The 26213-nt window shown below is 33.1% G+C and overlaps 1 protein-coding gene across 1 annotated transcript; it reads left to right on the forward strand.

Annotated features, from left to right (window-relative positions):
• The first annotated feature begins 14062 nt into the window (after window positions 1–14062).
• On the forward strand, window positions 14063–25493 carry LOC100250183 (leucine aminopeptidase 1). Its single transcript, XM_002276078.4, has 10 exons — window positions 14063–14411; window positions 15233–15653; window positions 15740–15934; window positions 16169–16394; window positions 16815–16941; window positions 17098–17193; window positions 17635–17712; window positions 18601–18661; window positions 24199–24386; window positions 25199–25493. The coding sequence occupies exons 1-10, from the start codon at window positions 14181–14183 to the stop codon at window positions 25325–25327; spliced, it is 1752 nt and encodes a 583-aa protein (XP_002276114.1). The 5' UTR covers window positions 14063–14180; the 3' UTR covers window positions 25328–25493.
• Window positions 25494–26213: the final 720 nt, after the last annotated feature.

Consider the following 26213-nt stretch of genomic DNA (forward strand, 5'->3'; position numbering starts at 1 on the left):
TCCTTTTTTTTTTCCTTTTTCTTTTTAATATTTAATTCATTTATTTATTTATTATTTTTTATCATTCCCATTATATAACTTGGATTAAATAATTTTTAAAAATATATGATAATTTAAATTTTTATTCTTAATTTAATAAATAAAAAAATAAATTTAGGTAAAAATCAAATAAATAAATAAATAAATTACAATCCAAATTTTAAATAGAAATTTTTTTATAAGGTGTCGAGTTAATTTCAATGTTGTCATAATAATATATGGTATCTTGATAAATAAAAAATTGATTAGATAATTATCCTCTATAAAAAAATGATAATTTAAGTTTTTTTATTAGTTTATTAAATAAAAAAATAAATTTAGATAAAAATAAGATAAATGCAAAAAATAATTGTTTTGAATTAATTTTTTTTTTTAGAATCCAAATTTTAAACTGAAATTTTTTTTATAAATTAGTGGATAAAAGTTACATAATTGTTGTTAAATTGATATCTACACTAATTAGATTATTATTATTATTCTCTTGTACCAAATGCCCCTTTTAATTTCTTAAAAGTTTAGAAAATATTCTATAAAAAAAATCTTATTTAAAAAGGATTAATAATTTATTTAAATGAGAGGAAAACCAAAATATATCAAACTCTAAAATACTATTCATAATTTTGAAACTTAAAATTCCTAAAATCTCATAAATATATGTTATTTGCTTAAAATTTCAAACAATTTTTTGTTTACTACTATACATTCTAAAAATTTTTAATACTAAGGTTTCCTTTAAATACATTTCTTGTTTTTGGTTTTTAAAAATAGAAAGAAATAATAATTTTTATAACTTGAAAAATGAAAACTCTTACATAAAAAATATGGACTTGTCTTATATCCTAAAAAATTACTTTAAATAATTTTAAAAATTGAGATAGAAAAAAAATTTTAATACCTCAAAATTTTTAAATATTTTTAATATCATTACCTTTTTAATGTAAGTCCCTAAAAGTTTTTATATTTATATAAAAGTTATTATTATTTTATGTTTTCAAATTTTACCTTAATATTCAATTAAAATATTTTAATTTTCCTATTTATTTTTAAAATATATACAAATCAACTTAAAGATAAAAAATTAAATTTATCATTTTTTTTCTTCCATTTTTAATTTTATCTTAAAAGATAACAATCTTTTTATATATATATTTATCATTTTTTTTTAAATTTAAGAACAAAATTTAACACTTGTTTTTTTTATTATCATTTATTAAAACATTTCAAGGGTTTTGGTGGGGGAAATAAGAAAGTAAATTGTAAAGAAACATGAGAATGGGTTGACTTGTAGGCACCTTGTATAGTTAGCTCATTGACCTTATCCAAGTGGTGCAACTTTCTTGTATGTTGTTCAAAATCAACAATCATAGTATCGGGCATGTGTACAAATACATTAATAATGTTTTTGATGGTTTAATAGAAGGAATCTATAAACTAGTTGCTTCTAAAAAGGAAACCTCACACATTCATAACTCTAATGCATGAATGCACAAAAGTGCATGAAATGATTGTATGATGTATTAAATGTGTTTGTTGGAAGCGAGTGGTTGTGGACAAGGAAAATAATTAAACAAGTTGTAGATAAACACTTAAATTCTTTTAATATGGCTTTGTACACTTTTTGTATAATTAGTTCATTAGCATTGTACAGTTAATGCAATTGTCTTATATAATTGATTAAAATCTACTTCGTGTATATGTGCACAGTATATTTACCCAACAAACCAATGAACTTAACACCTCCACCTTTATCAACAAATCGATGAACTTAGCATCACCACCTTTACCAAAAATGACACTAGTATGACTCTCAACCCCTCTCACATTCCAAGGTTGGAATCGATGGCCACCATCCTCGTATCCCTCTTCCAAGCTTTACAAAGTAATGACCTTTCTTTCTTTATTTGGTATTTGAAAAAAAAGTTTTATTTCTAGTATCGATATAATGGAACTACTTAGAAGGTGTAGTCTTTGAATTGATACACAAATTAATTTTTATTATAGGTTTGTCCCTTTGTATTAATTATTTAAAGAGAGCAAAAATCTCATACAAATATAAATAAAATCAATCACACAAATGAACATAGGATATAACGTGAAAAAACCACCTAACAATCTACTAGATGTAAAAAACCACCTAACAATCTACTAGGTGTAAAAAACCACAAGTAGTCTCTTGACAGCTAAATAATCCATTGAATATGAGAAAATGGTACATAGTTTTACTTGATCGAATGCACCTACTCCTTAGGGAAGTAAGTTGCATCTGATTAATAAGAAATGAACAAAATTGTCAACTAAATAAAACGTCCTAACAATCTTCCCCTTTGTCAATTTTATGAAAAAATACAAAGATACAATGAGGCCCCTCATAACTCTCATAAAACCTCATTGAACTCAATCTTAATCTTAGTCTAAACCATTTCTTAAGTAGTGATGTCAATTTCCTGTAATCTGCATACACTTCAATAATAAACCTGTGAAAAGTATAGTGTGACAAAAATAGAAAAATAATATAATCAATTAACTTAATGAATCTTTTTACTCTTTTTTTTTTTGTCACAAAAATGACAAATATAAGAAATTTAAGAATATGACAAAATAATCACAGAGGAATAAACTATCAAATATCCAACTTTAATCCAATAGAGAGAAAACAAAGTTCTAAAAGATAATTCAAATAACAACGAACTATAAGGAAATTGTAACTCTATGAAACTCTAAATCTTATTTGACTCCACTTCCTAATATATATTCTATCTTTACAAGGAAAATCAAACTCCAAAATCCCAAAAATTAAGATTGAACACTTTTAATACTTCCTGGAATACCTAAACACTCTTAGAACTATAATTTGTAGAAAGTTAGCTAGAAATTAAGTAATTTGGATGTGATAGAGCATGAAAACATGAGTGAAGAAAGAAAACCAAAATAATTGAATTTCTAGAATTCAAAAGATTTTCAAGATTGAATAGAATAAAACACGAGTGAATAAAGAGAAACTTCAATTCCAAGATACAGAATAGTTAACGACCCGAGATTCTCATTCCATCTTCTTTTATCAATTCAATTGATTAATTTAAAGCTTAAAAATAATCCAATCAGATTTATATTTAATACGACTTAATTTATTCCATATAGATATTCATACATATCACGTGACTTTATAATTCCCCATAAAACTTGAATTTATCAAATTTTAATTCTTTTTTGTGTGTGGCACAATTCTAGAATAATTGCACATTCCACTTTGTGGATTTTTCATACTTTTGCAAGTGATGACTTTTACTCTTGAATTAAATATATTAAATTTTGAATTTATCCAAAGTAGTTTTTTTTTTTACTTTATGAAAATTTAAATATTTTATTTTATGCACTTAAGGATGATTCAACACTCATAGATTAATAAGAAGAAGGGTTTAATACACTTTATTCCCTCGGCCTATCACGTGTTTTGTACATTACCCTATTAAGTTTAAAATCGAATGCATTGCCCTCTAAACTTCTTAAATACCAGCACCATGCCTTTTTTGTTGGACGATGTTAACTTCAGTGGAGAGAAATGTCACGTGTTTTGCACATGACTGAATTAGTAAGGGTAGATTTGTCATTTCAATCACTTGAAAATCCCCAAACAGTTCGCTCTATCAGTCTTTGTCTTCATTCTTCCTCCAAAGCCAACCTAAAAGCCCCAAATACCTAACGCAAACATCGAAGAGCTGTGAATTCAATTGAAATGGATTTTAACAATAAATCTCTTTTTTCTTGCAATGTTTTACTTCAATTTTTCTTTTTATAGCTAAGAAAATACAAGCAAAGAGAATAAATTTTTAGTGTTTAGGTGTTTAGGGTTAGGGTTTGTTTTGATAACTGGTAAATTTTGAGGTGTTTAGGGTTAAGATTAGGGTTCCATTGCTTTTCCAACTACGTTTCTTTACAAAGCTCCACTTTCCAGATTGAGGGCTTCAAATTTGTTAGGGCTTGGAGGGTTAGGGTTACAGATGAATAACAAAGACGAAGATTGAGGGAGAATTATTTAAGGCTTGGAGGGTTAGGGTTGCAAATGAAGAACAAAGAAGAAGACTGAGGGAAAGTTGTTTGGGGCTTAAAGGGTTAAGGTTACAGACGAAAAATGGAGACGAAGACTGAAGGAGAGCTGTTTGGGGTTTTTAATTCAACTTTGGAAGAAAAACAAAAATGAAGATCAATGTTTTCAAAACCGGACCAGTCAATGAATTGGAAAAGTTACCAATTCATGGTTCACTAGTTGGACCGGTGGTCAAACTGATGACGTCATAAATAATTAAATATATAATTTATAAATTATTAATATTTAAAATAATTATAAAAATAAAAATAATAATTTATATATTATTTAAAAATTAAAATTTTATTTGAAAATCAGAAAATTAGTTTCAAATTAGAAATAAATCAAAATTATAATAAAAAAATAACACATTAAATATAAAACATAAAAAAATAATAAATAAATAAAAATTAACCTTCCAGCTACTGCCACTACTTGGAGTGGGGCTTACACGGGGGAAATTTATAGTGGGTTGGCAAAAAGGATTAGGGAAATGGGGGTTTACATAGGAGAGGGGGTGGGTGGGGGCCTTACATAGGGGGTAGTCGCAGTAGGAGAAAGGGGATTTATAGTTGCAAGCCTCGAGGGGAGCTTCCAGCCGATGCTATCGGGGAGGAGTTGGTGTCACAGTGGGGGAGGCTCATTGCTGGTGTTAGGGCCTCGGGGAGGCCTTACACAAAGGGTGGTTGCAGCGAGAGAATGGGGATTTACAATTATTAGCCGCGGGGGGAGTTTCCAGTTTGTGCCGTTGGGGAGGGGGGAGTTGGTGTCGCGGCGGGAAAGGCTCACAACCGATGTCGGGGCAAGAAGGGGTGTGATGATGGCTTCATGCTGTGAGGGGTGGGTTGAAGGTTGAAGATGGGAGAAACGAAGTTGTTTTGGCACTGAAAAAAAATGGAACTGTCTGAATCGAAGGGAACTTGTTGGTTTGTCCGATTTGCTAGTCGAACCGCCGGTTCAACCTCTTTCCGGGCGAATTGACTGGACCGGATTGGAACTGTGACCGATTAGTGGTCGAATCGGCCGGTCCGGTCTGATTTTTAAAACCATGATGAAGATTAAGAGAAATAGCTATTTTGGGATTTTCGGGGTGATTGAAATGACAAATCTACCCTTACTAATTCAGTCATGTGCACAACACGTGACATTTTTGTCCATTAAAGCTAACATTGTCCCAACAAAAAAGGTTGATATTTAAGAAGCTTGGAAGGCAATGTGTTTGTTTTTAAACTTAAGAGGGTAATGTGCAAAACACACGATAGATTAAGGGGGTAATGTGTATTAAACCCAATAAGAAGAAATAACTCAATTTGATTTCCTTTGAAAAACGGGAAGAAACAAATTCATATCACTTTAGAATTTTTAGAAATATCAAATCCACATCATGAAGGATTAAAAAAAAAAATCTTTTACTTATCAAGATCATTTTATAGATCAATTAAAATGTTTTCAATCACAACAAAAAATAATAAATTCATGTCCATCTTCTCTAAATTTCATAAAACTCCAAATTTTTTTAAGAAAAAGATAATTAAAAGAGTATATTGATTTTTAAGGGGCATGAATTAAGTTTGAGAAACCCTAAAAATATTTCTCCTTCTAAACATAAGGCCCTAAAATCTAGAGAAAAATACAACTTTGATATAGAATACAAAACATACTTTATAGAGTAACTAACTCCCTCTAAATATGAAATCCTAGACTTAAGAAAAAATAGTTCCCCCTAAATTTTAAACCTAGATAAAAAAAACTAAACAACAAATAAATCCTAAATAAAAAGAAAAAAAATAAAAATTCAAGGACTTCTAAAAAGACATAGCATTAGGAATAAAGAATAAAACACTAAGACTTTACCCTAGACTATAGAACAAAATATGCTAATTAGAGAAGGAAACTCTGAAAGATTTCCTAAGTGATAAACTCAAGGGAATCTAAAGGAGAAAACTTTTGAACTTACTAGGCTTTTACCTTGAAATGGAACTAGATCTCTTTTCTTAATCCAAATTTGCCTAATTTTAGGGATAACTAATTGGACTTTTTCTTAAGCTTAATATGAGATCTACTACCTTTCTTGATATTCAAAATTTGATTTTTAAGGTAATTGGACTCGCTCACTAGCCTATTAACATGAGATTGATATTTTTCAAAGAATTTACTAAAACACTTACTAGCCACATACCTAAATTTATAACAAGTGGTGCATTTAGGGGCTTGCTTTAAGGATAATTCCCTAAAAGAGGAGTTTTCACTAAGTTTTGCAAAAGTAATCTTTTCACTCATGAGAGTTTTTGACTTACTTAAATAACTTAAACTTCTCTTATCCCCATGGGCTTTCCATTTCATAATCATTTCATTCAAAATTTTAGAGTTAGGATGAAATACTTCATTTTGACTCTCTAAGTTCTTTTTAAGTTGACCTAGCTTTAAAGTAAGGAATTGTTTTTTTATCACCACATCATGGTATTCAAATTCAAGAAACTTAATCTTTTCAATTAGATTTTCTTTTTCAACTTTAAGTTCTTTAATCTTTCTATCTATATCAATTTTCTAAGAACCATAAAAATCTAATTTTTCTTTCAAATCATTTTTCTCGTAATCAAGACATTCAATGAGTGTTCTTTTCAAGGTTTTCTTTAATTTCACTTTCTCAACATTTAACTCATAACTCTTATGATACAAGGCATTAATGCCTCTTGAAGAGTGTCAAACTCTTTTGGTTCCTCATTACTTGATTCAATGAGACTTTAAATTTTAGAAGGTGAGAGAAGAGAGGCAGTGAAGACAATAAAATTTTTGTTATTTTCACTTTCAATTGAATCTATAGAATTATTATCATCGAAGTTATAATAACTCTAAGCTATTTTCATAACTTTCTTATTCTTTTTAGGTGTAAGGCAATTTGAAGTAGAGTATTATTTCCCTCTATAATTGAAACACTCAACTTGTGATGATTTTAATGGATCTTTTTCCTTATTTTGCTCACTCTCATCTTTAGACTCAACTTGTACTTTTGAAGAGGCTTTTAGAACTATTAGTTTAGGTTTTTTAAAGGAAGATAGAGTCATCTCATAGGTTTAAAGATAACCCAAAAGTTCATTTACACTCATTAAGTCCGCATTTTTACTTTCCTCTATAATGGTTACTTTAGATTTAAATCTCCCAAGGAGAGATCTCAATCTTTTTTTTTTTTATCACTTTATACTCAAGGATTGTTTCTCCTACATTGAAACAAGAATTAACAATATCATTGAGTTCAATATTGATTCGTTCCCGATTGGTGTCTCAGCTGATTCATGTCCTCTCAATGGTCCCTGACAGTGGTGCCATTTGATACATGTCCAGCTGGTGTCCCTTGATTTTGGTCCTCAGGGAGTAATCAACAAAATTTATAACCTATTACACCATGTACTAGGATAGCCTTAGCTAGCATAGCATAGTGGCTCTAGGGTCGTTCACTGGGATGGGTTTTCACTTCACAATTGATATTAATTCAAAGCTGAATTGGTGTCTTTTCATTTCAAGGTTAGCTTTAAAAGAAAACATAAAGATGTTTGAATGAAAAAGGTTTGGTTTTAAACTAACCAAAAATAGTAATTGATTTTACTTACAAAGAAAAGTGTTTCTTGGAGTTTAAGATCACTAGGCTTAGATTCCTCATACAAAAAGGAGAGTTCCGGTCACTTGTTTTTTTCCTCGCATTAGAGAATTAACATATAGTTAATTCTCTAACCGGTGTGGTACAGATGATTCCCCTTAATGGGTTCAAACACTAAATCCCTCTCACTGATGCATCTTGCAATGACTCATGCCTCTCACCTAGCACTTACCATTCAAGGTGATCTTTAACCTTGGATTACCCGTCAAAAGCTCGCAAGAGATAACTAATGGATGTCTCCTTGGAGTCCAAAAGCATACCAAGTGTTGGTTATTCTAGAAAATCCTACCTCTAAACCACCTCCCATAGACTTGCAAGAGATAAACAAGTGCATCTCAATGGATGGAGATCACTTGCCTTACCAATTGTTGGCCCAGGTGATTTAAAGGCGTTTTAAGTTAACTAAAAAGATAAAAACCATTAACGGGTCACACTTTCTCTTCATTAAAAACTAAAACAACAAAACTTCCAATTTATGCATGTGGAAACTTACCCGGCTTTCTTCACTCCAAGAGACGAAGAGCCTAGCCTCTCATCCTCTGAGGAAAAATCCTCAGAGTTTGATTGACTAGAAAGAAAACTAACGAGAAAACAAAAATATGAAGAAGAAACAGCGCTAGTGCTCTGTATTTTTATATATCTTACTTATACAAAAGGTTGTCTCTAAGAACAGGCTCCCGAGATCTCCTGTATGATGAAAATTACAAACTATATATAAGAAGTTATTCACCATTTGTTCTTACTTAAAGACGAAGGAATCCTATGATAGGTGGATTACAAGGAGAGTTTGGGGATTTAGACATCAAATATCTAAAGCAAAATATCTCAAAAAGTTGGTCAGAAATATCGGGAAGCTTCAGGAGAAATTTCGCTGCACTGTGCAAAATGGCTCCGGGTAAGCGCTATCAGAGGATCCGGACATGTCTGACCGGGGAAGTTGAAACGCCCTCCTCTCCCATCCGGCTTCAGGCGCCGGATGTGAAATATCCGATCAGAGGATCCGGATATGTCTGATCGGGGAAGTTGAAATGTCCTCCTCTCCCATCCGGCGTCAGGTGCCGGATGTGAAATATCCGATCAGAGGATCTGGACATGTCTGACCGGACAGAATTCCCGGGAGTGAGATATTCGCGCGTCGCAAGGGGAACCGTCTGCATGTACAAGGTGTAGGGACCCCTCCCCCTGATGACACGGAGCGCGCATTGCTATCCGGAGCATCTCCATTCGAATTCCCCAAGAGGACATGCGCCACAATACTATCCGGCGCAACTCCATCTGGATTCCCCAAGAAGACACGCGGCACTCGCGATCATCACACCCCGGACGATAGCATATCCTATTCGGATATGTTGTCCGGATCATTGACTAAAGTGAGCAAGCCTTGCTACAGCCCACGTTCCGCCGCCCTCCGATGGTGTGTTCGGACGCCCTGTCCGGACATCTTTTATAGGGAAGACTAAAGGATCCCATACTCCTTGCATTCCGGATTTGCTTATGGCAAAGGACTTCAAAGCTTCGGTTCTTCATGTTTCTGAGCTTTCCATTGCTCTGCCATGGATTCCAAAGAACTCTCCTCAATCTCGGATTGCTTTGGTGATCAAAAAGCTATCAAAACACCAAAACTTAACACAATTTGATTAGAATTAATTGCAATGATCAAAAGTGTTTAAATGAGTTAATTACAAACTATCAAATAACACTTTTTGAGTGGTAATCAAATATAAAACTCAAAGAATGTCTTATCATCTTTCATTTTTGTAATTAACATTTTCAATTTTGATAGCTTGACAATAGAAGTGCCCTAATGTGCTATTGCAAGAATGTCCCAAGTCTCTTTAGTGTATTTACATGTGGCAATCCTACAAAACTTGTCAGCACTAACCCCATTAAAAATAGGGTAAAAGGCTTTAGCATTTATCCCACTCCCTTCATTGTCCAATCTATTTCACTCTTGCTTGGACTACCACTCTCGCCCATTGAGATTGGGGGGCAACCACCGACATTCCACTATATTCCAAATTCTTTCACCTTGCATTTAAATATATATATATATATATATATATATATATATATATATATATATATATTTATATATTCGAACTTTCTAATAGGGGTAATTACTCCCATAAAAGAATGATGGACAATTTATAAAAGTCCTAACTCTTTGCAATTCCATCTATCAAGACTAATAGGAATCAATAAAAATAATTTTTTCCTACTCTAATACCAATTAAAAGAAATTTTTATTTTTATTCTTGATATAATGGAATTACATAGAGGGTGTAGTCTTTGAATTGATCCCCAAATTAATTTTTTTTTTTTACTTATTTTTGGTTTATCCCTTTATATTAATTTTTTAGAGTGACTAAAAATCTCATATATATATGTATATATATATATGTATAAAGTCAATCACATAAATGAACACATGATATAACGTGAAAAAACCACCCAACAACCTATTAGGTGTAAAAAACCACTTATGGTCTCTTGACCACTAAATATGAGAAAATGGTACACAATTTTACCTTATCAAGTGCACCTACTCCCTAAGGTCTTATACCATCAACACTTACACTCCTTTTCCACATCCATAATATAACACTCCCTATGCTCCTCAATAGATCCCTTAAAACCCTTATTGAAGTTTCATGATGATATTTTTGACTTTTGTTGTAGTCGAAAGTTACTCTCAAGAAATATCTGGAAAGTTTGAGAGTTGGAGGATGAAAATGACTATACTCTCTACAGGTTCATAAAAATCCAAACATATTTTAAATAGAATATCTATATTTATATTTACATTTATAAAACTTTTTTAAAATTTATGGAGAATTCCTAATTCTAAAATGTTCTAAAAATTCTTTTTAGAATCAAATACAAATTTAGATATAAACATAATTTTAAAACTTATCAAAAACAATTTTTGGAATTAAAAATTTAGTAGAAATCAAATTAGGAAATAGAAAGTATTGTCTTTATAATTTTTTATATTAGCCAATCCAAAAGCTTTACCAACCATAAATGCATATTTACCTTAAATTCTACAAGTCCAAGAACCCCAATCCAAATTTGATGAAATTCGAAGTTACCTTGAAACGAATAAAACCCGAGAAAATAAGTTGCATCCAATTAGTAAGAGAGGAACAAAATGGTCAACTAAATAAAATACCCTAACATTGTTCTTTGTCTCACCCCACTTTATTCTATATTTTTGCATAGAGAAAAAGAAAAAGGATAGAGACAAAGTGAAATAAAATAGTAATAGACATTGTTTCTTCTTTTTCTTTTCTTTATCTTCTCTATAAAAAATGAGAGAGAGCAATGCAAATAGAAAAGTAAAACTTGAGTAGATTTGATGGCGCACTTAGTAAAGGCATTTTTATCCATCACATTTCATATTTGTGCCACCAATAATCTAAAGTTTATAGTCTTTCAAGGCAATTATCACCCCAACTACGCCTTTAACATAGTTGTCCCTTATTATTATCATTCAAATGTATTTATTGCAAATAATTTTATCTATAAAAGTCAAATTTTTAATAGCTATATTATTTTAAATACCCCAATAAAATATTGGTTGGATTGTCGAACTTCAAGGCCAATTAAGTAAATTTGGATTATAATTATAACAATACAGCTGGAGTGAAAGGTGGAGGCCTGCATAAGGGTTGGGTTCATTGCCTTTCTTAATCGATGTGCCAAAAAGCATTGCTTTTTGGCGTCAGAACCCACAAGACTCTAGAAGGATCACATCCATTTCCAACATCATTTGTACTCCCAAAAAAAAAGAAAAAAAAAGAAATTTATATGATTTTCTTCCCAAATGATCACTATTCACTATGATGATTTTTTAATGAAATTGGCATTGATATTTTATTTTTAAAATAAAACTTTGTTATGTGATTTTTACATAAGTATTTTTGGAAGAGTCTTTTTATCTTAAATTTGATTCCTGTAAATTTTGATGAAAAGAAAATAAATAGAAAAAATAAAAATAAAAATTTAAACTTAGGATATTGTTTTTTGAAATGTGTGGATTGTCTTGTATATAAATATTTCTATATTTTATAGTTGGTAGTTAAATATAGATATAAATAATTTTTTTGGGATAAATAATTTGATTTATATGAATTTTAAAAAATGGATGGAATTAGAGAGTATTCAAAAAATGTACTCAAAATCAACTTATCACACAATTTCAAAATATTTAAGTTTTTAGTCAATGAGATTAAAAGGAAAATAAATTAAATAGTGGTTAATTTCACTTATTTTTCCTTACGTTAAATATATTTAATTATCATTAATTTGAAATTTTATTAAATATATTTTTATCAAAAGTTTAAATTAATGATAATTAAGCGAATTTAACCTAAATATGAGGAAGGTGGATGAAATTAATACTTTTAAAAAATAATACGATAATTCTTTATAAAAAAATGCAATATATCTTTTATCATTTCTTCGCATCTGAAAAATATTAAAGAAAATAAAAATCAATCTATTTTCAAATACTGCTATTAATTTAAGAAAAATTTGATTAAAGAAGGTAACAATATTACTTTATACAAATAAACTTAGGAATGAGAGTAACACTATTCTTTTCACATTTTTTTTTTTTGTAATTTATTGATATAAAAAATGGTAATAAAATATGATGAAAATGATCAATAAATATTAGACTTAGGAATAACAGTAACAATATTCTTTTCACTTTTTGACATTATTTTCCAATATTTTAACAATAGTAAATATAACAGAATATGAAAATTTTCAATATATCAAAGGGGTATTCATGGAACTTCCAATCTTTATAGTTGAAAATGTATGAAAAAATCCAAATCATTTGGTGAAGTTACTAGTAATGAGATAAAGTATAATAGAATGCTAGTCTTGTCCGATATAAAAAATAAAATAATGTTACGTGATTTAATTAATTACATTCTTGAGGCTATGTTTGGTATTGGGAAGAAGGAATGAAAATAAATATTTTGTTTATATTTTTAGGAATAAAAATATATTAGATGTTTCCGGTTTTTATGTTTGGATATACTTATTATTAAGACTAGAATCATTATTTGTTTCAATTTCAATTTTAGGTAATAATGGAAATTGGAATGGAAAAAAAAAAAATTAATAAAAATATCCCTACACATAATTTAAAATAATTTTTTACTTGTATTTATAAAATCATCTTAGAAAGTTTTTCTTAATGTGTGATTTAAAAATAATGTTTTGTTTTTTTTTTAAAAAAAAAAATTTTAAAAAATTTATACCACTATTTGGTTTTTATTCTATATAAATGGTTTTTAAAAACAAAGGAGAATTATTTTAGAGAATAAGTAAAAGTTGATTTGTTAGTTTATAAAAGTAAATAAAAAACATAGAGAAATAAGAAAAAAAATTAAAAGTAATTAAGTTAGACATAATTAATATCTTAAATGTTCTAATTTTAAAAAATAATTTGAAATTCAAAATTTTTTATTAATTAATTAAATATTAAATAAAAATTTTAAGAATATTCTATTCACAATGTATGAATGTAAAACAGAATTGGTTAATTTATACCTTAAAAAAATAAACTTTTTTTTTTAAAAAAAATTCATTTAAAATGAAATAACATTACCAATTATTATTTTTAAATTATTATTATCTAATTTTAACAAATAGATCAATTATTCTTTTGAAAGGGTGTTAATATTCATATTTTTATAATATATTAAAAAAATATATAATTTTTTATTTTATTATAATATTACTATGCATATTTTATTAAAAATGATTTATTATTTTTAATTTATTTATAATTAAAAGATGATTTGTAATTTTAATAAAACTTGAATTAAAATTAGTCTATAATTACAATTTTTTTACAAAATCAAAATTAGTTTAAAAAAACTTATCCAAATAAGTTTTTGGTTTTTCATTTTTTGAAAAATGATTTTAAAAATAATTTATATCAACAAAATTAAAATATTTTTATTAGAGATAAATCAAAATCATCGAGGTTTCATTTTTAAAAAAAATTATTTTTTATTTTATTCTCATTTTCTTATCCAAATATAAGAATTTAAAATCATTTTTTATTTTATTCTCATTCTCTTACGGAGAATAAATGAAAAAGAAAAAGAATTTCGATTGTTATTCTTTATTCCCGTATACCAAAAATGTTGCCACAACAATGCAGGGGATAGGAATCATAGGATGATGTTTTCCAAGCGTGAAATGAACCAAGGCAAGAGGTAAGAGGAACAAATGCTCTAGGAAAACCTTAAAAATAAAGAAAAAGGATATAAATGACACAACCATCTAGATGGATGACTCAGAAAGTAGTCTCAGTTTGACGCGGAGAGGGTGCTTTGCAGTTCCACTATAAATTGATAGAGAAGCCCACACCGTAGAATGGCCGCTACCGCATCCCCCGTTGTTCTTTCCTTGGTCTCTTCACTCTTCGCTTCTGCATCCTCTTCTTCTTGTTCCTCTCTCATTTTCACCAGACTCCGCTCTTCCCCTTCCCTTCCATTTTCCTTTGCTGTCAAGCCCCTGTGTTTTCGCAGAGGGAAGCTCATGGCTCACACTCTCGCCCGGGCCACTCTCGGCCTCACTCACCCTTCCAATGTCGAACCCCCTAAGGTCTCTCTCTCTTCTTCCCTCTTTCTATCTCTATGTTAAACGTTTTGTGTACTTATACTGTCAAGTTTTATATTTCCTGGTTTGGATGAAGATCCATCTACTACTGTCTGTATAAATAAACCCATTTGTTTATTTTTTTTTTTTAGTAGTTTGATTCATCGGGGGGATTGTGTTGGGCTAGAATATGTTTATAATCAACGAGTATTCTTCCCAGTATCTTAAATCACTTTTCTCTCTCTCTCTCTCTCTCCCTCTTGTTTTTTTTTTTTTTAAATTGGGAAGAAATCCATTACTTTTATGTGTTTGATTGATTGATTAATCAACATTGGATGAAGGGTCTACTGGAGATTAATTTTTTTTTTATTTATGGGTTTTTATTATTTTGTATGAATGCAATTTTTTTAAGTCCTTTATGTCAAATTAAGGATTTTTTTTTTTGGTCCTGGATTGCCTAGGAATTTTTATGATTGATTGGTTATTACCATGGGCTAAAATAAATAAATATTTGATTTTTCTGTGGTTGTACTGGGGTATCCCACCATTTTTATTTTATTTTATAATTTTGTGTCATGAAGATCATGAATTTTCATCTGGTTGATTAATTATTCTCGCTAGAATCTATAAATGATATATATATTTTTTAATAATTATTATGGGTTTTGCTTCTTTCTTAGAGTACTGATCTCTGTATTGATTTCATTAATGTATCATTTGTTTGATTGTCATGGGCTGATTCTTTTATTAGGTGACTTATACTTCTGGGTTTGATCTTATATCCTTGAGTTAATAAATGATGTTTTGTGCTTTTAAAATCCCAAAAGATCTCTTTCACTGCCAAAGAGATCGATTTGGTGGAATGGAAAGGAGACATTCTTGCAGTGGGTGTTACGGAGAAAGACATGGCTAAAGATGAGAACTTGAAGTTTGAGAACCCAATTTTGAAGAAGCTAGATTCTCAGTTGGGTGGTCTTTTAGCTGAAGCATCCTCCGAGGAAGATTTTACAGGAAAATCTGGACAGTCAACAATTCTTAGGCTCCCTGGTCTTGGCTCGAAAAGGGTTGGCTTGATTGGGCTCGGACAGTTGACGCCATGTTCACCCCCAGCAGCTTATCGGAGTCTTGGTGAGACTGTTGCAGTGGCAGCCAAGGCGGCTCAAGCAAGTGATGTTGCCATTGTGCTTGCTTCTTCTGAGGGGCTTTCTGCTGAATCAAAGATTTATACCGCTTCTGCCATAGCTTCTGGTACTTGTTTTATGATTTATTAGTTTCAAAACTGATATGATCAGTGTTTATTTGTGATAAATATTTGATCCCTTAAATTTTGATAGGGGCTGTGCTGGGCATTCATGAGGATAATAGGTTTAAGTCAGAGTCAAAGAAGCCAGCTCTTAAATCTGTGGATATCATTGGCCTTGGAACTGGACCTGACGTACAGAAGAAGCTCAAGTATGCAGAAGATGTCTGTTCTGGGGTAATTTTTGGAAAAGAACTTGTAAATGCACCTGCCAATGTGCTTACCCCTGGTCCGTATGAGCTTAGATTATGTTATTATTGGTTTTTTTACGTGTGTTTTCATTTATGATATTCATTATCTGTTTATATTGAGCATGTGATGCGCGTTTCAGATTTTTCCATGATACATAATTTAGTCCTTTTTTTGTCTATTGCAATAATATGATCTTTTTTGCCTTTTTGTCTGTTCCTGTCTGTCAATTCTAGAATTCTAACTGTTAATTGTCATTTATGTTATACCTCAGGGGTATTAGCAGAAGAGGCTTCAAAAATTGCTTCCGCATACAGTGATGTCCTTTCAGCAAAAATTTTGGATGCAGAGCAATGCAAGGAACTGAAAATGGGTTCCTATCTTGGAGTTGCTGCTGCTTCTGCAAATCCCCCTCATTTCATCCACTTGTGTTACAAGCCTCTAACTGGACCTGTCAAGGCCAAACTGGGATTGGTTGGTAAAGGATTGACTTTTGACAGGTGATTGTGTATTTTCAGAAAATAAGAGTTTTTTTTCTGGTTCAGTTATTTGACATAGAGAGAAACAAGTGTTTTTTTTCGGACTGGCTATTGTTTTTGGCAAGTTCAAGGTGTTGCAAAGGCTAAAGAATATTTTCAGTTACTGAATTATGTTTTTGTCATAAGATATGTTTAATGATGGCCTGCTGACTAGTGATCACTCCTTGTCCTTGATATGAGTCTCTTTCATTCCTATGGGCATTGGGCGGTATTTTGTCTTCTTTTTCAAGTGTAATTGCTTTTTTCTGTTACTTGTTGCAATGGCAGTGCACATGATGATATTTGTTTTCAAAAAGTGGCCAGTATAATAATCTATGTTATTATGTGCATTTGATTCTCCATCTATACGTGTTCTTAAACATTTATCTTTCATGGTTTTAGTGGTGGCTACAACATCAAGACTGGACCTGGCTGTTCTATTGAGCTCATGAAGTTTGATATGGGGGGTTCAGCTGCGGTTCTCGGTGCAGCAAAAGCCATTGGTCAAATTAAACCTTCTGGAGTGGAGGTAAGCCAGTTGTTGTTGTTGTTGTTATCATTGTTTGTTTGTTTTAACTTGCATGGAACAATTTCTTAACTAATCCATTTGTATGTTCTATTTTCAATTCTCCAGCAATTGAATCTAGCATACACTTATGACTTATTAAGGGTCTTGTATTTGCAGGTGCATTTCATTGTTGCAGCTTGTGAGAATATGATAAGTGGAACAGGCATGAGGCCTGGAGACGTTGTCACAGCTTCAAATGGAAAGACAATTGAGGTGCTTTCTTTGTTTTGCAGGAAAATTACAACTTTTCAACTTAGGAGAGGTTTTGTTGGAAGGCTTTTATTACTTGATAGGTGTCAAGAATGGATGCACATTCCAATTTTCTTCTTGATGTTACATACCTTTCTAATTTTTGGTTGGAGGTGCATAAATGGTTGTAAAAGTTCTCTATCTGATGTTGTTTCCTTCCATTTGTTAGTGCCTCACCAAAAAAGAGAACGGAAAACATTGCAGTTTTAACTTAATTATATTCATCATCACCATCTAGGTTTTTGGATACAAAGTATCGTGCAATTAATGTTGTTAAAAATCTCATATTTTGGGGGGAATAGTATAGTCCATTTTGTTAAGTCCATGGAGAAACTGATTGATTGCATATGTGTTATGTTTATTTATGAATTCCTAATGTGTTGTTGGCTCCCATCTCTACTGCAGGTCAATAACACAGATGCAGAGGGCAGACTCACACTTGCAGACGCTTTGGTATATGCTTGTAACCAAGGTGTAGAGAAGGTACCACCTTAAAAGAGCTAATATTCCTGTAGATTTTTTTTTCTCAGAGAAATTGAATTTTGTTTCGTTTTTCATTGATCAACTAAGTACTAGACTCTTTATGGAAAAAGCCTTTTTAATTTACAAGGGTGTTTCGTATACTTTCACTTGGTACCTGTAGGAATATTAAAAAATCAATTATCTTCTTTTTGTTATTTAATAAAGTTGATGGAGAAAATCATGGCTTATTTAAAATCCCAAGTAATTGACATTTTCCTGGAAATGATGTAAAATGTGTTTTCATGAAAGAGGGAAAAAATAAATGGAAAAAAAAGGCAACAAAACAAACTTTTGTGTTTTCTGAAGTCATAGCATCCGGAAACAAGCAAGAGCAGATTAGCATCTAGGCAATTTTAAACCACATTACCAATAAGGTATGCTTGCTCACCAATCAATGGTGCTTGGATGAGGTTCCGCAAATGATCGCCCTCCTGGAAAATTGCTATCCATTTATAAGGGATGACTTCAGGTTGAGTTGGTTGTAAAAATAATCAACAACCATAAAGAAAGCTGATTGTGAGGAACTGTGACAGAGCTTGCTGATTTGGCTGGTTCTGCTGTTGAAGCATCTCACCAGTTTTTCCCTATTGGGGATGAAAGTGAAAATCTGATGTAGACTGGGACTAAGCCTTGGACGAGCTGGTTTTTATGTGAATTCATACTTTTGGTTGAAATGCTAGTGTTCTGAATATCAGTTCGTATCTTCACTCATACCTTGGCTATCCAGATACACATGGAAAGTTTGTACATGCCAGCCTAAAATTTGTGTATTTCAACATCCACAGTCCTCTTTTTAGTTCTTAGAATAGTTTGCTCCTTTAGAGACTAACATGTTAAATTGTTTTGCAGATTGTTGATCTAGCAACATTAACTGGGGCCTGTGTAGTTGCTCTTGGGCCCTCAATTGCAGGTATGTACATAATCATGGTGACAAATTTGGTGGTAGAAAACTGTAAAATTATAGGAAGATTTAATTTGATGATTTGTCAGCAATGTTAAGGGCTAAGATTGAGGATATCTACAGCTAACAAATCATTTTTTCTTATCCCATGATTTTATGGGATTTGGTAATCTGTTACCAAATCCATTTCTGTTTTAGGTAGTTTTGACTTTTTTTTTTGATAAGTTGTAAATATCCCTAAAATAGATGAGTATTATCATCTATATGTAAAGGGGAATGTAATCAGTATTATGAATGGTGGAATGTTGAGTTTTTCCTTCCACATCGATATGGTATCAGAGCATTCTCTGAACCCTAATTCCCTCATATGACCAAATACGACAAACATAATTCAACTGCTACTGTTTCCCAAATCACCTCCAATCAGGAAGCCATGGCTTCCAGCAATAGTAGTGCAGATAGTAACCTCATGCCCATTACAGGACACAAACTGAATGGGAACAACTATCTCCAATGGTCCCATTCCGTAATGATGTTCATATGCGGAAAGGGCAAAGACGATTATCTCAATGGAGTTGCTGCCAAACCAAACAAGACAGATGAAAAGTTCAAAGTCTGGAATGCTGAAAATAATATGGTCATGTCATGGCTCATTAATTCCATGACAAATGACATTGGAGAAAATTTTCTTCTCTATGGAACAGCAAAGGAGATTTGGGACGCTGCCAAGGAAACGTATTCCAACAATGAGAATACATTGGAATTGTTCGAGGTGGAGAGTGTTCTCCATAACTTCCGCCAAGGAGAGTTAACGGTGACTCAGTATTTCAACACACTCAATCGCTATTGGCAGCAGCTGGACCTGTTCGAGGAGCACAATTGGAGCTGTCCGGGTGATGGAATCAGGTATAAACAGATTATTGAACGGAAAAGAATATACAAATTTCTGATTGGATTAAATAAGAATCTTGATGAAGTACGAGGAAGAATCTTAGGATCCAAACCACTACTAAATATCCGGGAAGCATTTTCAGAAGTTTGGAGAGAGGAAAGTCGAAAGAAGATCATGATGGGCTCTCAAGATTCTGTGACAAATCCTGAGAGCTCAGCCCTTGCAGTTAGAGGAAATCCATTTAACAACAATGATCACAAACCGAAGAAAGGGCGACCATGGTGTGATCATTGCCGACGTCCTGGTCACACCAAGGACACCTGCTGGAAGATTCACGGCAAACCTGCAGATTGGAAGCCTTCCCGGTTTGCCAATGACAAAGAAGGACGGGGCAACCTCGTCTCCATGGATGAAAAACCATCACCCGAACCCACTCCCTTCAGCAAGGAATAGATAGAAGTCCTACAGAAATTGTTCAGCCAATCCTTGCCTGCAGCTGTCCCCACTGTGGTTGGTACTGGTTCCTTGGCACAAAAAGGTAATTTTTTGAGTGCTCTAAATGTTAAAAAGGAGAAGTTAAGTCCATGGATTATAGACTCGGGAGCATTTGATCATATGACTGGAGATGAGAAGCTTTTTTATACTTACAATCCATGCTATAAAAATTTAACTGTGAGAATAGCCGATGGTTCACTCTCAAAGGTGGCTGGTACAGGTTCTGTTAGAGTTTCAAAGAACATCACCCTTGATTCAGTTCTCCTTGTGCCAAAATTAAATTGCAATTTACTGTCCATTAGTAAACTCACTTGGGATCTCAATTGTGTTACTAAGTTTGGCTCAAATCTGTGTGAATTTCAGGTCTTGGACTCGGGGAAGACGATTGGCAGTGCTAAGATGTGTTCGGGGCTCTATCTTCTAGAGGTTAATGATCCTCCTCAAGGATCAACTCATCATTCTGATTGTTCAGTGTCCAGTAGTCCTATTTCTTTGTCTGTGAGTCAGTCTAATAATGATAGTGCAGTTATGTTGTGGCACTATAGGTTAGGTCATCCAAATTTCTTGTATCTTGAGAAGTTGTTTCCTTCATTATTCTATAATAAAAATCCAAATGAGTTTCAATGTGAGATCTGTCAATTTTCTAAACATATTCGTAATTCTTATCCTAACCGATCCTATAAAGCATCTCAACCTTTTTCCATGATTCATAGTGATGTATGGGGTCCTTCTAGGATAAAAAATGTTACTGGTTCTCGCTGGTTCATTTCATTTATTGATGATCACACTAGACTCACATGGGTATTCCTCATGAAAGAAAAATCAGAGGCAAACCAGATTTTCAAAACCTTCAACACCATGATCCAAACACAATTCCAAGCAAAAATCCAAATTCTGAAAACTGACAATGCCAAAGAGTATTTCAACTCCATTCTTAATGATTATCTCTTGAGTCATGGTATAGTTCACCAAAGTTCCTGTGTCAACACTCCTCAACAAAATGGTATTGCCGAAAGAAAAAACTGACATCTTCTTGATGTTGCTCGTTCCCTAATGTTCTCTACCCATGTACCAAAATTTTTCTGGGGTGAAGCCATCCTCACTGCTGCCTATCTCATAAATAGGATGCCATCTCGTATTCTCGACTTCCAGACTCCTTGTCAAATTCTTTTTCAGTCCTTTCCCAATACTCGTCTAATCTCAACAATCCCATTCAAAGTTTTCGGGTGCTCAGCTTTTGTCCATGTCCATCAACAACACAGGGACAAACTTGATCCTAGAGCTCTTAAATGTATTTTCCTTGGGTACTCTCCAACTCAAAAAGGATATAAGTGCTACTCACCGGTCACTAAACAGTTCTATCACTCCATGGATGTCACCTTCTTTGAGCAACAATCTTATTTCTCCAAATCTGATATTCAGGGGGAGACTAACTTTATCCAGGAATACCAGCTTTGGGATATTGAAGAATCATCTCATTTCTTTCCTAATTCTGACCAACCCTACCCATCACTAAATCATGAATCCATTCCTCCTCAAAATCTCTTCCTTGAGTCTCCTTACTTCCTAGAATCTCCTTCTCAAGATCAAACCAACAATTCGCCTACTAATCCACCTCCTCAAAATCTGGACACTATTCAATCAACAAAGAATGATGAGTTGATTACCTACTCAAGAAGGAGACAGAACCAAAAGGAGATGGAACAACAAGCATCTCTTGAGCCAACCCAAGAGTCTGACCCAAGTTCTAGATCAAGTGAAGATCCATTAGGTAACTATAATCCCGAAACTAATGATGGTAGTGACTTTCCTATTGCTGTGAGAAAAGGTGTAAGATCATGCACAAAACACCCTATATACACATTTGTGTCATATGAAGGACTATCACCGAAGTTCAAAACATTTGTTGCCAACCTCGACAACATCCAGGTTCCTAATAATATACAAGAAGCTCTCGGCTCACCTGAGTGGAAATCAGCTGTTTATGAAGAAATTCATGCACTTGAAAAAAATGGAACCTGGGAAATCTCAGAATTACCAGCTGGAAAACGCCCAGTGGGCTGCAAATGGATCTTCACAGTCAAATATAATGAAGATGGGAGTGTTAATCGATTCAAGGCACGGCTGGTTGCAAAGGGATTCACCCAATCATACGGAATCGACTATGAGGAGACATTTGCCCCTGTAGCCAAGTTAAACACTGTTTGGGTTCTACTATCTTTGGCTGCAAACCTTGACTGGCCTCTCCACCAACTAGATGTCAAGAATGCATTCCTAAATGGGGACCTAGCTGAAGAAGTTTACATGGAAATTCCTCCAGGATTTGAGACACAAACTACACGCAACAAAGTTTGTAAACTTCGGAGATCTCTATATGGGCTCAAGCAATCTCCAAGAGCCTGGTTTGAAAGATTCACAAAGGTAGTTAAGAAACATGGCTACTCCCAATATCAGACGGACCATACTCTATTTGTTAAACACTCTCCTGCAGGAAAGCTTGCTGTCCTCATTGTATATGTGGATGACATAATTCTAACGGGAGATTATGAAGAGGAAATCCGCACCATCAAAAGTTTTCTAGCTGCAGAATTTGAGATCAAGGACCTTGGGAATCTCAAATACTTCCTAGGTATGGAGATTGCAAGGTCAAGAAAGGGAATCTCTGTCTCACAAAGAAAATATGTCCTGGATCTCTTAAAAGAGACTGGAATGCTTGGGTGTAAGCCAGCAGATACTCCTATGGATCCAACAACCAAACTAGGAGCTAAGGAAAATTGTGCACCCGTGGATAAAGGGAGATACCAAAGATTAGTAGGTAAACTAATATACCTATCTCACACACGACCAGATATTGGTTTTTCTGTCAGCATGGTAAGTCAATTCATGAATAATCCAAATGAAGAACACATGGAGGCTGTGTATAGAATCTTGAGATACCTGAAACTAACACCAGGTAAAGGATTATTTTTTGAGAAGAACCAAAGAAGAGATATTGAAGTGTTCAGCGATGCAGATTGGGCAGGATCAGTACAAGACCGAAGATCAACTTCAGGGTACTGCACATATGTGTGGGGTAATTTGGTCACATGGAGAAGTAAGAAGCAATCAGTGGTGTCAAGGAGCAGTGCAGAAGCTGAATTCCGGGCAATGGCACACGGCATTTGTGAGGGAATATGGTTAAGAAGGGTGCTACAGGAATTAAAGATTTCAGATGAAGAACCTATGAAAATGTTCTGTGATAATCAGTCAGCAATCAGCATTGCAAAAAATCCAGTACATCATGATAGAACAAAACATGTGGAAATTGATCGACATTTCATAAAGGAGAAGATAGAGGAAGGAATAATCAAGATGTTGTACGTGCCTACAAGCCTTCAAACAGCTGACATTCTTACCAAGGCTCTACCGAGAAAGGTGTTTGATGATCTGAGTTCCAAGCTGGGGTTAATAAATATTTACCGCCCAGCTTGAGGGGGAGTGTAAAATTATAGGAAGATTTAATTTGATGATTTGTCAGCAATGTTAAGGGCTAAGATTGAGGATATCTACAGCTAACAAATCATTTTTTCTTATCCCATGATTTTATGGGATTTGGTAATCTGTTACCAAATCCATTTCTGTTTTAGGTAGTTTTGACTTTTTTTTTTGATAAGTTGTAAATATCCCTAAAATAGATGAGTATTATCATCTATATGTAAAGGGGAATGTAATCAGTATTATGAATGGTGGAATGTTGAGTTTTTCCTTCCACATCGATACCTTTTTGAATTGCTTTGTGTTTCAGAGACATTTTAGTCTTGAGGCCAAAGGAATTCCTGCAATAGGAAGAATTCAAGGACGGATTTGAGTAGGGGTGAAATGATGCACATCATGGAAAAAATGGCAAATGATACCATTATGTAGTTATACAGTATAGACGGGGCCTATCCTTGTTTTCATGAATTACTTGCAACTTGTTGAATTTTTACATGATAAGATTGAATTACATACTCCCTGTAAGATCTGGTCTTAGAATGGAATACTCAAGTACTTGGAGAATTTGTTCAAAATATTGGTAGCTTGGTAGTTTCGTCATTCACACTCTTCAATAGAAAGACCGAACAGTGCATACTTATTTTTATTTTATTTCTTGATGGGAAATCTTTTTCACCTTGAACAGGTGTCTTTACGCCCAGTGATGACCTTGCTAAAGAGGTACTAGCAGCTTCAGAAGCAAGTGGGGAGAAACTTTGGAGAATGCCTATGGAGGAGAGTTATTGGGAGTCCATGAAATCAGGAGTAGCTGATATGGTCAACACTGGTGGCCGTCCAGGTGGTGCTATCACTGCAGCTCTGTTCTTGAAACAGGTAAGCGGATCTGATCATTCTCTCTTATTGTTTTAAATGTTTTCCCTTCTTACATGGAGTTTGTATATGATTTCCACTGGCCCACAATTGGCAGTGAATATGGTTTGGCATCAAGAAAATTCATAATTGAGCTTATGTTGCCTATTTCTGGGAGTGAGCCTTTGGAAATGGGTTAGCAAATTTAGTGGGTGGGTAGGTGATGTCTGAGACCATGTTAAGACATGCATTTGGGACATTTTGGTGGGTCAACTAGGACAGATAATGAAGTGGGGCTCTATCCTCGGCCAGTTGGGAGGAATGTGTGAAATTTGTGGTTCCTGAGCCTTGATTGATTTTCATATGCACTAAATAACATCTCATTTTGTACGGATGTGATTTTATTTACCTTTTTGTGTATTTATAATGGTCGATACTGGAAATATCTAATAATTTATGCTAGTGAATTGAGTTAATGATTTTTGTTTGCCGCCCTTGGCTCCAATTGACAAAGAGGGTATTTTAGTGCTTCTGTCCAAGAATTGTTGTCACCTTATCTTCATCTTTTAATGAGAATGATCTCTTTCTCGGTTTGGGCGGGTAGAGAGTTGGGGAGTCAAGGGTATAATAGAAGGGGATGCACACATGCTAATCTCTGCCTCTGTTGCAACTCATCGACTTGGGTCATGATCATATAGATGACACAGGAGGAGCACAAGGCCATTGGTATTCATTTTAACTGTTCAAAAAATGAACTGAAAAAACTGTAGGATTATTTGTGAGCTTTCTTTGTTAATTGTTTGGGAATAATGAAATCATCTATGTGGTTGCTTCAGTTTGTGGACGAGAAGGTTCAGTGGATGCATATCGACATGGCCGGTCCAGTTTGGAACGATAAGAAGCGGGCTGCAACAGGATTTGGCATTTCAACTCTGGTGGAATGGGTTCTGAAGAACTCTTCTTAGTCTGGCTGGAATTTGCTGTTGAAAATTCTCAATTGGGTTGGTGCTGACCCTGCAATAAAATATGTTGGAAAAGAGAATGGAAAGTGATGAGCTGAACCATTGATCATCCTCTGTCTATTACAGAAAACTATATATCTATTTATATTTACTGCTTTTTCTCTTTTAAGTGAAGATTTTTTTTGGAATTTCTGTTGTTATTTCCCTGTGGATTTCTCTCTATGTTACTGAAAACAACTTATTCTATGCTAACATTTACAAACCCTAGTCATTTTTTTTCTTGGGAAAATTACCGAATAGGGTGGGCTGGTGGTGATAATGTCCCAAAAGGGTCACTGAATGATTTTGGTAAAAGAGTTTTTAGTATATGATATTTTTGTTAGTAGCTATAAAAATATAATTCAAAAAGGGGTTTTGATAATTTGTTTTATAATAAAAAATGATTTTTGTAAATAGCACTTATCAAATATTAATCCAAAAATTACTTACTGATAATGTTGTTACTCAATAGGTATGGAGTCTTTGGAATCTTTCTACAAAGCCCTTGTAATAATGTCTTCTCTACAACTTTAGGCATTGTTTGGCACATTGTATTTATGTAACTAATGACATGCCTATTGTGAAAAAAAATTCAGAAATTCAAAAGTTCTAGTAGAAAATAGGTGGCTATTCATGTTTTTGAGAACTTTTTTTCTAAAGGAATTTCGAGAACTATTTTAAAAAATAGTGTTCTAACATAAAGGTTAAAGACACTATTGGTTTTATCATCTTTAGTGTATAGAATAAAAAAAATCATACCAAAACATATGCCATAAAGTTCAAGCGTCTCCTCTGAACCCAAAAAGTAATGTTCAAGTGATGGTGTACTACATGATGATGACAAAGCCTT

The sequence above is a fragment of the Vitis vinifera genome, chromosome 11, assembly GCF_030704535.1.
Source record: "Vitis vinifera cultivar Pinot Noir 40024 chromosome 11, ASM3070453v1".
Classification (NCBI taxonomy): Eukaryota; Viridiplantae; Streptophyta; class Magnoliopsida; order Vitales; family Vitaceae; genus Vitis; species Vitis vinifera.